This window comes from Bos indicus x Bos taurus, chromosome 15 (assembly GCF_003369695.1).
Source record: "Bos indicus x Bos taurus breed Angus x Brahman F1 hybrid chromosome 15, Bos_hybrid_MaternalHap_v2.0, whole genome shotgun sequence".
Classification (NCBI taxonomy): domain Eukaryota; kingdom Metazoa; phylum Chordata; class Mammalia; order Artiodactyla; family Bovidae; genus Bos; species Bos indicus x Bos taurus.
In genome coordinates this window covers 48,904,909-48,917,547 of record NC_040090.1, presented here as the reverse complement: position 1 = coordinate 48,917,547, position 12,639 = coordinate 48,904,909, and the positions used below count along the sequence as shown (strand labels likewise).

The window sequence follows — 12,639 nt, the reverse complement described above, 5'->3', positions numbered from 1 at the left end:
AGCATCTGTCCCTATGGATGGTGCTGCTGCTGCTAAGTCGTGTCAGTCGTGTCCGACTCTATGCGACCCACAGGCGGCAGCCCACCAGGCTCCTCTGTCCCTGGGATTCTCCAGGCAAGAATACTGGAGTGGGTTGCCATTTCCTTCTCCCCATGGATGGAGCCCTCCTAATCAGGAAGATCAGCTCAGTGTAGCTCAGGCCCATGCACCATTAATATGGTAAACGGACTCTACTTCAGTGGCTCACCAAAGGAAAATGGCACCTAGGGAACATAAATGCTTATACTGTTACTTCCTAGAATGAATATACCTAGAAATGAGGAATTATTCAGTGTCATTTAACTAAAATTTAATGCTGGTAACTAACTGTTACCAAATTGAGATAAATTCTCCAGTTGGTATCAATATGGTTCCTTTAGACTGACACCTAGGAATATATGTTCCCTTCTGTATTCCCTCTGCTCTGCCTCTATTTTTGTAGGATTTGCAATAGTTAAATTTTAGATGTTTTTCCAAAAATTCACTGATATAGTAACCAAATTATTTCAGATAATAGTCACTTAGGGAAGAATGGCTAATGGCAAATATATATATATATTTGGTTAGTTAACTCATTTGTGTTTATCAAATAAAAATTAAATTAAACCCTTTTATTTTCTCAGTTATGAAAAATACTACTTGGTATGTTCCCTGACTTACAATGGAAAGAATCTTTTTAAACCTATTCAATCAAAGAAGGTTGGCACTTATAAGAATTTCTTCTATCTTATTAAATGGGATGAACTGTAAGTGAGACTTTTGGCTTTTTATTCTTTCAGTATGTCCTGTTCTTTACCTTTTTCCATGTATGCTTCCAGCTTTCATTTTTAATTACAATTTCCATTAAAATTAGATTCTTACTGATACCTTAAAGATTCTTCTAGATACGATTTTTAGAATGGACTGAAGCTCTTATTTAAAATCTGAAATACTCTTGAATATTCATATTGTCAAATTACAGAACCATGCCATCAATTCTTCCTAGCCTTTGTCTAGTTAAAGTCATGTGTAATTATGGTGTTTTATAATATTGCTTTAGTTTAGTATTTATTCTGTGACAATGTATCTAGGAAGCGTAGTTCTTGGTTAACAGATTTTAAAAATTATTTTCAGTCCATGTATAAGATGATATTTTGAACTGTTAATATTTTTAAAATATTATCTTTGAACTAAGGGAATGCTTTCATTATTTAGGCAAATAGGCAATTGCAAAACTTTATTCTGCATTTATTAAATAGTTTCCTAGTTTTCTTTTTTTTAATTACAAAAGTAGCACATGTTTGCGTAAACAGTCAAATAATGTAAAAATGCATATAGGGTGAAAAATGTCATTTTACTTCCAGCACTTAACTGTCTCATGACTCCTCAGAGTGACCACTCTTGACCTCATGTGTCCTTTCAGATCTTATTAAAAAAAAAAAGCACCAGTAAACATATATGTCTGTCTGTGCATGTATGTGCACACAAACATCTAGAGTCAGAAACACTCATGAACATTCATCTAGCTTTTCCTAAAAGAAATAAAGATGATGGTTATCTTGCCTAAAAATTGACATTGCAAGTCTTAAATAAAAGGATTAACAAATTTTTGAAGAGAGAAATGTTATATGTTTGAAATTTTAGTGAAATTTATTTAAGATCTTTTAGTATTTGTTAACCAAGCTTGCTACTTACTTACATAAATTTTACTCAGAATTAAAGATTATTTGAAGAGTCAAATAAAATACCTAAAATTGTCAGTTTCGTTAAAGGGTTAAACTTCTTATTCAATCTAATTTGTTTTTTCTATTAATACATTTCCCCCCCATAGAATCATTTTTCCCATCCAGATATCACAATTGCCGTTAGAATCACTTCTTCACCTTACTCTTTTTGGAATTTTAAATCAGAGCAGTGGAAGTTCCCCTGATTCTAATAAGCAGAGAAAAGGGCCAGAAGCTTTGGGCAAAGTTTCTTTACCTCTTTTTGACTTTAAACGGTAAGTGTTGCTGAGTTGTAATGGTGAGTTACTGTGAACACCCCTGCAGTATCAGTATTGGCCAGAGAATGGAATGAAGAAAACTGACATTCATGATGAGATAATGAGTTGTCACCGTTTCCCGGTGTGATTAAAAGAGGTCATTTCAGAGATACAGAGAAAACCAAAGTTGTTCTGGTGTCATTTGAACATATCTATATGGGTTTTCAAAGGATTCTTCGCTGGTCACTGTTCCAGAAGAAAAGCAGCAGCCAATTCATTCTTTTTTTTGAATTCATTCTTTAATTGTCATTTATGAAAAGCATTATATTATTGACATAATATTCATGGTCTTAGACGTTCCTTTGATTAAAACAACAAAACTCCATTTTCCATCTTCTCATCCTTTCCCCATCCTCCTCCTGTTTGAGTGTACAGCTGCATATTATTGCCTTCTCTTTACCCTTACTCTTGACCCTTACTGTTATGGGCCCCTGGCCTTTAATCTTCAAAAGTCCCACATGTATGCAAAACTTGCTGATCCTTAAGGTAAAAGACATTCCTTTTGAGCTTTGTGTCTACTAATAGCCTTTGGGATAGTATAATCTACCTGGCTTTTCAGCTGACTGTTTTGATTATGTTTTAAGTAATAATATGTTCCTTGAGACCATGAAGTGTCTTCTTAAATGAAAAGAAAAATCATTGACTAAGTTTGGGATGCTTGATATAGAACATGATAACATTTTGGAGAGTGATAATGGACATTATCATATTGGAGTGTCTTAAGTTCTGCAATCAAGGTGCTGTGTTTAATAATATTACTGTAATAACAAACACATAGCATGTACTCTATGCAAGCTATTAGTTTGAATGCTGTATACATAGCCTTATATACCTCAGAACAACCTTATGAAGGTAGGTATTATTATCCCTTTTTACAGAGGGGGAAATCAAAGTGGTTTGCCCTTGGGCACTTAGTTAATAAATGGTAGAACTGAGTTTGAATCTAGGGAATGTGGCCTCAGGGTCTGTATTCTCAACATTAACCTATATTGCCATTCTCAGATTTATTTGATACCATGATACTTGTTTTGATTTAAAATCCATCTTTGAAACCATTTTGGGAAATGATTTAATAATTGATCTATTTAACTTACAAGAACTGCTGGAAGATCCACTGGAGAAGGGATAGACTACCCACTCCAGTTTTCTTGGGCTTCCCTTGTGGCTCAGTTGGTAAAGAATCTGCCTGTAGTGCAGGAGGGAGACCTGGGTTCGATCCCTGGGTTGGGAAGATCCTCTGGAAAAAGGAAAGGCTACCCACTCCAGTATTCTGGCCTGGAGAGTTCCATGGACTCTATAGTTCATGCGGTCACAAAGAGTCGGACACAACTGAGTGACTTTCACTTTAACCTACAATAAAATGATTAAAAAATATTATTTTCCCATGTACTTAAATATAGCATTTTTCATATATTTTTTTCTTTTGTCTCTCCCCCTATATGTGAGAAGGCCATGTAAGATTTTTTAATTATATACCTTTCATTGGGCTCCAATTTTATTTGACACCTGACATAATTCTGAACTGACAAACACTAGAGAAGAGCAGTTAAGAGATTGCTATTAATGATACATATTTAGAACTCCTTGCTAAATACAGTCCATAACTACTCTAAAACAGAATATTGGCCACATAAAGGAGGGGGATTGTGTTCTCAGTCGTCTTTGATAAATAAGTGTCAGGTATAGTTAATGTGAGAAAATCAAATGTAATTGTGTCTAAATGAGTCAGTTTTGAAAACCTTCGTGCACTTGAAAGCAACAAGAGTCTGCTTAATTCAAGGAGTATTATCACTTTTTGCCATTTTATTTGCTTATTAATAAGTGTTTTTATTGAATTAATGACCTTCTTTCAAGATTCAAAAGAGTAAAGGGAAGGGCAGTTGACTTTTGTTAGACAATTAAATAGTTTGCATGTGTCCAGTGCTCAAGGGTTTAAAAGAATGAACTGATGTCATTAAGCTTGAGAGTTTGCCAAGCTGTGTAGTCAGTCTAGATAATGTTAGGATTTAACATTCAAAAAATGCTCAGAAATTAAGAAGAGAGATGACTTTATATATAAATACATAGAGAGAATCTGTGTTAATGATTTAGTTGCGCTCATGTGCTATAGTATAATGATCAGAAATCCTGGTCTTGAAATTCTTTTAAAATTAATTATGTTTAAGCTACAACCTGCATACAGCCTGATGAAGTTATTATAAGAGCCAAATGATTTACAGGCATTTCAGTCAACCTCAGCAACAAATGAGTTCTTAACTCATTTTTAAATAAATGGAATCAAGCGTTTAACCTGCTGTTCCTTTATAGTTGAATCTCAGGATTACCAAATAATTGATGTGAGAAGGTTCTTTGTAGAAAAATTTCAGCTAATAGATGCAAAAAGAATGACAGAATATCAGAATTTTGCAATTTCTGTTGTTATTCAGTCGCTCAGTTATGTTCGACTCTCTGCGACCCTATGGACTGTAGCATGCCAGGCTTCCCTGTCCTTCATCTCCTGGAGCTTGTTCAAACTCATGTCCATTGAATCAGAGATGCCATCTAACCATCTCATACTCTGTCGTCTCCTTCTCCTCCTGCCTTCAATCTTTGCCAGCATCAGGGTCTTTTCTAATTGAATTGGCTCTTCGCATCTGGTGGTCCAGAAGTATTGGAGCTTCACCTTCAGAATTGGTCCTTCCAGTGAATATTCAGGGTTGATTTCCTTGCAGTCCAAGGGACTATCAAGAGTCTTTTCCAACACTACAGTTCAAAGGCATCAGTTCTTTGGAGCTCAGCCTTTATGGTCCAATTCTCACATCTGTACATGACTACTGGAAAAACCGTAGCTTTGACTAGATGGACTTTTGCCAGCAAAGTAATATCTCTGCTTTTTAGTACGCTGTTTAGGTTTGTTTTAGGTTTTCTTCCAAGGAGCAAGTGTCTTTTAATTCCATGGCTGCAGTCACCATCTGCAGTGATTCTGGAGCCCCAGAAAATAAATTGTGTCACTGTTTGCATTGTTGGCCCATCTTTTTGCCATAAAATGATGGGAGTGGATGCCATGATCTTAGTTTTTGAACGTTGAGTTTTAAGCCAGCTTTTTCACTCTCCTCTTTCACTTTCATCAAGAGGCTCTTCAGTTCCTCTTCACTTTCTGCCATAAGGGTGGTGGTGTCTACATATCTGAGGTTGCAATCCGTACTGAAATAATAGATTTAGGCCAGGAAATCTCAGTCTTGGCACTGTTGACATTTTGAGCCAAATGATTCTTTGCTGTGGGAGATTGTCCTGTGCATCGTAGGATGTTTGGCAGTACCTTTGACTTCTGCCCTCTAAATGTCAGTGGTACACCCTAGTTGCCAACCAAAAAGTCTTGAGACATTGCCAAATATCTAGTGGAGTCAAAAGCATTCTTGGTTGACACTGATTTAAGTCACTTCAGTTCAGTCGCTTAGTCGTGTCCAACTCTCCGCAACCTCATTAACCGCGGCACGCCAGGCCTCCCTGTCCATAACCAACTCCCGGAGTTCACCCAAACTCATGTCCATCGAGTTGGTGATGCCATCCAGCCATCTCATCCTCTGTCTTCCCCTTCTGCTCCTACCCCCAATCCTTCCCAGCATCAGGGTCTTTTCCAGTGAGTCAACTCTTTGCGTGATGTGGCCAAAGTATTGGAGTTTCAGCTTCAGCATCAGTCCTTCCAATGAACACCCAGGACTGATCTCCTTTAGTATGGACTGGTTGGATCTCCTTGCAGTCCAAGGGACTCTCAAGAGTCTTCTCCAACACCACAGTTCAAAAGCATCAATTCTTTGGTGCTCAGCTTTCTTCACAGTCCAACTGTCACATCCATAAAACCATAGCCTTGACTAGACGGATCTTTGTTGGCAAAGTAATGTCTCTGCTTTTGAATATGCTATCTAGGTTGGTCATAACTTTCCTTCCAAGGAGTAAGCGTCTTTTAATTTCATGGCTGCAGTCATTATCTGCAGTGATTTTGGAGCCAAAAAAAAAAATAGTCTGACACTGTTTCCACTGTTTCCCCATCTATTTGCCATGAAGTGATGGGACTGGATGCCATGATCTTAGTTTTCTGAATGTTGAGCTTTAAGCCAACTTTTTCACTCTCCTCTTTCACTTTCATCAAGAGGCTTTTTAGTTCCTCTTCATTTTCTGCCATAAGGGTGCTGTCATCTGCATCTCTGAGATTATTGATATTTCTCCTGGCAATCTTGATTCCAGCTTGTGTTTCTTCCAGTCCAGCGTTTCTCATGATGTACTCTGCATAGAAGTTAAATAAGCAGGGTGACAATATACAGCCTTGATGTACTCCTTTTCCTATTTGAAACCAGTCTGTTGTTCCATGTCCAGTTCTAACTGTTGCTTCCTGACCTGCATACAGGTTTCTCAAGAGGCAGGTCAGGTGGTCTGGTATTCCCATCTCTTTCAGAATTTTCCACAGTTTATTGTGATCCACACAGTCAGAGGCTTTGGCATAGTCAATAAAGCAGAAATAGATGTTTCTCTGGAACTCTCTTGCTTTTTCCATGATCCAGCGGATGTTGGCAATTTGATCTCTGGTTCCTCTGCCTTTTCTAAAACCAGCTTGAACATCTGGAAGTTTACGGTTCACGCACATAATGCTGAAGCCTGGCTTGGAAAATTTTGAGCATTACTTTACTAGAGTATGAGATGAGTGCAATTGTGCAGTAGTTTGAGTATTCTTTGGTGTTGCTTTTCTTTGGGATTGGAATGAAAACTGACCTTTTCCAGTCCTGTGGCCACTGCTGGGTTTTCCAAATTTGCTGGCATATTGAGTACAGCACTTTTACAGCATCATCTTTCAGGATTTGAAACAGCTCAACTGGAATTCCATCACCTCTACTAGCTGGGTATGGTTTTTGCTTTGGCTCCATCCCTTCATTCTTTCTGAAGTTATTTCTCCACTGATTTCCAGTAGCATAATGGGCACCTACTGACCTGGGGAGTTCCTTTTTCAGTATCCTATTATTTTGCCTTTTCATACTGTTCATGGGGTTCTCAAGGCAAGAATACTGAAGTGGTTTGCCATTCCCTTCTCCAGTGGATCACATTCTGTCAGACCTCTCCACCATGACCTGCCCATCTTGGGTGTCCCCACAGGGCACGGCTTAGTTTCATTGAGTTAGACAAGGCTGGGGTCCGTGTGATTAGATTGATTAGTTTTCTTTGATTGTGGTTTCAGTGTGTCTGCCCTCTGATGCTTTCTCACAACACCTACTTGGGTTTCTCTTACCTTGGACATGGGGTATCTCTTCACGGCTGCTCCAGCAAAGCACAGCCGCTGCTCCTTACTTTGGATGAGGGGTATTTCCTCACGGCCGCCCCTCCTGACCTTGAATTTGGAGTAGCTGCTCTCAGCCCTCCTGTGCTGGCACAACCGCTGCTTCTTGGATGTGGAGTTGCTCCTCTCAGCTACCGCCGCTGACCTCGGACGTGGGGTAGCTCCTCTCTGCCGCTCCTGCGCCGTCACAGTCTGGCGCTCTCGGCCGCTGCCCCTGGCCTTGGGTGTGGGGTAACTCCTCTCCGCCGTGCTTCTGTGCTGTCCGTCGCCTCCTGATTTAAGTAATGATTTATTAATGCCTGTTAAGAAACCATTGTGATTAACTTTTCTGGAACTTTATAATAAATGGTTTAGACTGATAGCACTTGAACAGATTATCTTAACATCACAGAAGGAGAGATACACCAAACAATGCATGCTTTATTTGATGCATCAGGAATTAGTAGTATACAATTCCAGCTGTAAAACATTACGTATTCTTGCCAGATTACTAACCTTCAATCAGCTCAGTTCTTTAGATCTAAATATTACAGAAAACATGGGAGATAAAGGGACATACTAAAATGATACCAGGGGAATGCGGTCAGTAAAAGCCAGGATACAGAAAAGTTTTCACAACAAAAGACTTGGATTATTCAACAAGTAATGGGATAAAAAGGAACAATGTATAGGGTAAAACAAAAGTTGGTTAACTTTCTGTAAAGAGAACTAGACAGAAGTAGTTGAGACTTTGTAGGTCATGTAGTCTCTGTCGCAACAACAAAAGCAGTGATAGGCAACATGTAAATGAATGAATGTGGCTTTGTTCTAATACAAGTTTACTTACAAAAGCAGGTGACAGTCTGGAGTTTGACCTTTGACTTAAAAGATAACTTAAAAAGACATATCACCCAACACACATGTCGGACCTGCTTGTATCCTAATTCAAACCAGCTGTTAAAAATTTTTTTAGAGCCACTCAGAGAAATTTGAATGCTGACTGTATAGCCGATACCTTTTATTAATGTATTATTAATTATTTGGCTGTAGTGGGTCTTTGTTGCTGTGCACAGGCTTTCTCTAATTGTGGTGAGCAGGAGCTACTCTTGTGGTGCGTGGGCTTCTCATAGCAGTGGCTTCTGTTGCAGAGCACAGGCTCTAGGTGTGTGGGCTTCAGTAGTTGCTGAGCCTGGGCTTAGATGCCCCATAGCATGTATAATCTTCCCAGAATAGGGATCAAACCCCTGTCCTCCCTGCATGGGCAGGCTGATTCTTAACCATTAAACCACCAGGGAAGTCCCTAGCTGATAACTTACAAGTAGTTATTTTTAATTATTTTGTTGTAATTATGTTTAAATAACAGTATTTATCATTTGGAGACTCATAAAAGTGTATACAAATAAAGTGATATAATCAGAATTTGCCTACAGATAATCTAGCTGATGGTGAGGGTGGCTCTAGAATAGATAGAATATAATGTGTGAAGATCTTTTTTGTGGCCACCCCACATAGTTTGCAGGGTCTTGGTTCCCCAACCAGGGCTCAAACCTGGGTCCCCTGCAGTGAAAGCACAGTCTCATAGCCGCCAGGGAATTCCTGTGCCAAAAATTCAAAAGCTGTTAATCTGCTAGAGAAAACGTAAACTGGAGTCTAGTTTTGGAAAGGATATTTACTATTTGAATAAAATGAACAAAGTTTGATGAAGTTTATAGTTTCCTACTTTTATATATCATGTTATTTTTCAGAAATTTCATCTGTGTGTTTCTAATTTCAGTAGATTATAAATTGGTAGTTTAGGGCAAGGGTCAGCGTACTCCAGCTCACTGCCTGTTTTTTGTTTTGTTAGAACACAGCACACAGTTTTAAAATGTATTATTCATGGCTTCTTTTGGCCCTGTAATAGGAGAGTTGAGTCTGACAGAGATTGTATAGCCCAGCTGCTAGTGCTGCTAAGTCGCTTAAGTCATGTCCGACTCTGTGCGACCCCATAGACGGCAGCCCATCAGGCTCCCTGTCCCTGGGATTCTCCAGACCAAGAATACTGGAGTGGGTTGCCATTTCCTTCTCCACAGAAGACCCCAAATATTTGCTGTCTGGCCCTTTATAGAAAAAGGTTGCTGACCCCTGGTCACAAACAGGTTAAACTTCTCATCTGGAACAATCTGTACTTTGACACAAAGTAGATACTAGTTTCCTTGACATGTGTTTTTATTCTTATGGTAGAATTCAAGGAGTGGTTATGAAATCCAAACCACCACCTTGAGATATGTTTCCCTGTAGATGATGTTCAAACACTGTCCTATTTATAGAAGTTGTTTTGGGGACAGGTGACTCTGAGACTTTACCCATCTTTTCTTCTGTCCCGAGCCCCATTTCATCTTCCCTTCTTTTGTTCTAACTTCCATACTTCAGTACATTTACCTAAAGTGAAAATACACTATAGAGAGTGACTCCTTCTAATATGTTCTTTCTATATAGACGATGTTTAATAAATATTTGATTATTAACATTTCAAATACATTACCATGTGTTGTGAGCTTTTAATTAATTATTAAAATGAAAACCACAGTATTCTTCTGTTTACATTCATGAAGGTTTTTAACATGTGGAACTAAGCTTCTGTATCTTTGGACTTCATCACATACAAATCTTATTCCTGGAACAGTCCCCAAAAAAGGATATGTGATGGAAAGAATAGTGTTACAGGTAATGATACTTGCTGACACATGGAGACGTTTAAGTTTTAATTTCTTTATAAAGAATATATGTATACCATGGTCTCAGTTGTTACTAAAGAAGCCTAACTGATCTTATTTAGATCTTAGGATCTGTATTTAAGTGTTAATAAGCCATTTCCTATTTCTGAGAAATAGTAAAAGATGCATTTATACCAATCCCACAAATATATGTGCTATTGAGAAGTACTAATAACGGTAATCACTCTTAATAAAAGGACAGAAGCATTAATTTAATATTTGATATTTTCACCATTATGGCTAAGACAAATCAAAAATAAGTAAATGTAGCAAATATGTGGAGTTTTCAGCTGTAATTTGATCAATTTCTGTTGATTTTTAAGGTTGATTTTCCTTCTCCTACGTTTGATATCATTTATACCGCTCCTCAAGTGGACAGAAGCATTATACAACAACACAACTTAGAAACGTTGGAGAGTGATGTGAAAGGGAGACTTCTTGATATTCTTCACAGAGACTCATCACTTGGGTATGCTCCTTTAATTCTCTTGCCTTATTATCTCTTACAATGTAAAGTTCAAGTTAATGGTTTATTAAATGTCCTGATTTAGTTCATGATTTAGCAATGTTCCTGATATGGAAAGTCTTATTTTTCTGTTTTTAGTTGTATAAAAAGACTATATAACTGCATAAAATTTAGAAATTTGTGTAAGTCAAACTTTTCTGCATAATCAAATGCAAATAACAGACTGGGGACTATAATCTATTTCCTTAATATATGAAGAACCTTTTTATGTAAGGAAAAAAACCGACAACACAGTGGTAGACAAAGAATATGAATAGGTTTTTCTTCGGAAAAGAAATACAACCCTTTTAAACGTATGAAAAAAATGTTTAGCCTCTCAGTAATCAAAGAGTTTTAAAGTAATACAAGCTACCATTTCACACGTCAGATTGTTGAAAATTAAAATGTCTCATTATATGACGTATTGATAGAATACAGAAAAACAGGAATTACACTGTGGGCAGAACTCTGCAAGTTTTGGGAGAGCAATTTGGCAGTCTGTTAAGGCCACAGTGTCCATAATCTGTGACCTAACAATTCCACTTCCAGTTACAGTATTATTTTAAAGAAAACCCTTTTATATTTGCTTGTGGAGACAAGAATATTCCTTGCAGTATTTCTTTGGGTTGTTGTAAAATGGATATACATGTTCATTAATGGGTTAAATTATGGTACATTTATCTAATATCGCTATGTAACTATTAAGAATGAAGTTATGGCTGTTATTAATATAAAAGATATTAAATGAAGAAAGCAAGTAGGATAGTTTGTATAGTGTGTTCAGTTCACTTCAGTCACTCAGTTGTGTCCAACTCTTTGCGACCCCATGGACTGCAGCACGCCAGGCCTCCCTGTCCATCACCAGCTCCTGGAGTCCACCCAAACTCATGTCCATTGAGTCGGTGATGCCATCCCACCACCTCATTCTCTGTCGTCCCCTTTTCCTCCTGCCTTCAATCTTGCCCAGCATCAGGGTCTTTTTCAGTGAGTCAGTTCTTCTCATCAGGTGGCCAAAGTATTGGAGTTTCAGCTTCAACATCAGTCCTTCCAATGAACACCCAGGGCTGATCTCCTTTAGAATGGACTGGTTGGATTTCCTTGCAGTCCAAGGGACTCTCAAGAGTCTTCTCCAACACCACAGTTCAAAAGCATCAATTCTTCGGCGCTCAGCTTTCTGTGTAGTCCAACTCTCACGTCTATACATGACTATTGGAAAAACCATAGCTTTGTCTAGATGGACCTTTGTTGGCAAAGTAATGTCTCTGCCTTTTAACATGCTGTCTAGGGTGGTCATAACTTGCCTTCCAAGGAGTAAGCGTCTTTTAATTTCATGTTACCATTAACATAAAGGAAAGAAGAATTCGATATATGCACCTTTGTATATGCTTCTATAAAAATAGACTAACTCTGGAAGAATATACTAGGTGAGGCAGTTGTCACTGGGAGAGGAACTGGAAGGAGAGAAACCTAATTGTGTGCCTTTTTACAGTATTTGATTTTTTTCTTCATACTCCACATGAAATGAATACATTTCAATTCATTGCATGGATTATAAACACAAAGGTAGATAGATAGGTAGTGAAATAGTGAAATATTTCATTCACGTAAACATTTGTCGTTAAGAGTAAATTGCAATCTCCAAAACAGGTTTTTATTTTGAATATTCCTCAAATGAGCTCTATATTCATTGTCTAAAATTTTGTAGTAGTATTTGATTTTGACATGACTTTTGATTTTACTTGTATAAAATGATGAAATCCTTGCTGTCTTTTAGAGTAGGTTCTCCTTATTCAACTCTAATTTCTAGTGCCTGGCATCTGGTTAGAGCTCAATAAATTTTATTAGGCTGAATTATCCTTCAGTTTCTTAACTAAGACTCTCCTCTCAAAGCAGAATGATTTCTTTCTATCCCCCAAATTAGGGTACATTAGTGGTGTTTGATGTACATTGCGTTTTTCTATCCCAAATTAGTATTAATGATTCTACCAAGAAGTAGCTGTCCTAAAAGGAATGAATTTCTGCTTTGTATTTTTAA

The 12,639-nt window shown here is 37.8% G+C and overlaps 1 protein-coding gene across 1 annotated transcript in view; it reads left to right on the top strand.

Moving 5' to 3' along the window:
• PIK3C2A (phosphatidylinositol-4-phosphate 3-kinase catalytic subunit type 2 alpha) overlaps window positions 1–12,639 on the top strand; it is a 107,241-nt gene that overhangs the window by 70,989 nt on the left and 23,613 nt on the right. The window contains exons 12-15 of the mRNA XM_027563398.1: window positions 663–785; window positions 1,850–2,017; window positions 9,938–10,049; window positions 10,423–10,568. Coding sequence (XP_027419199.1) covers window positions 663–785; window positions 1,850–2,017; window positions 9,938–10,049; window positions 10,423–10,568 — 549 coding nt within the window. The remainder of the gene's footprint in view (window positions 1–662; window positions 786–1,849; window positions 2,018–9,937; window positions 10,050–10,422; window positions 10,569–12,639) is intronic.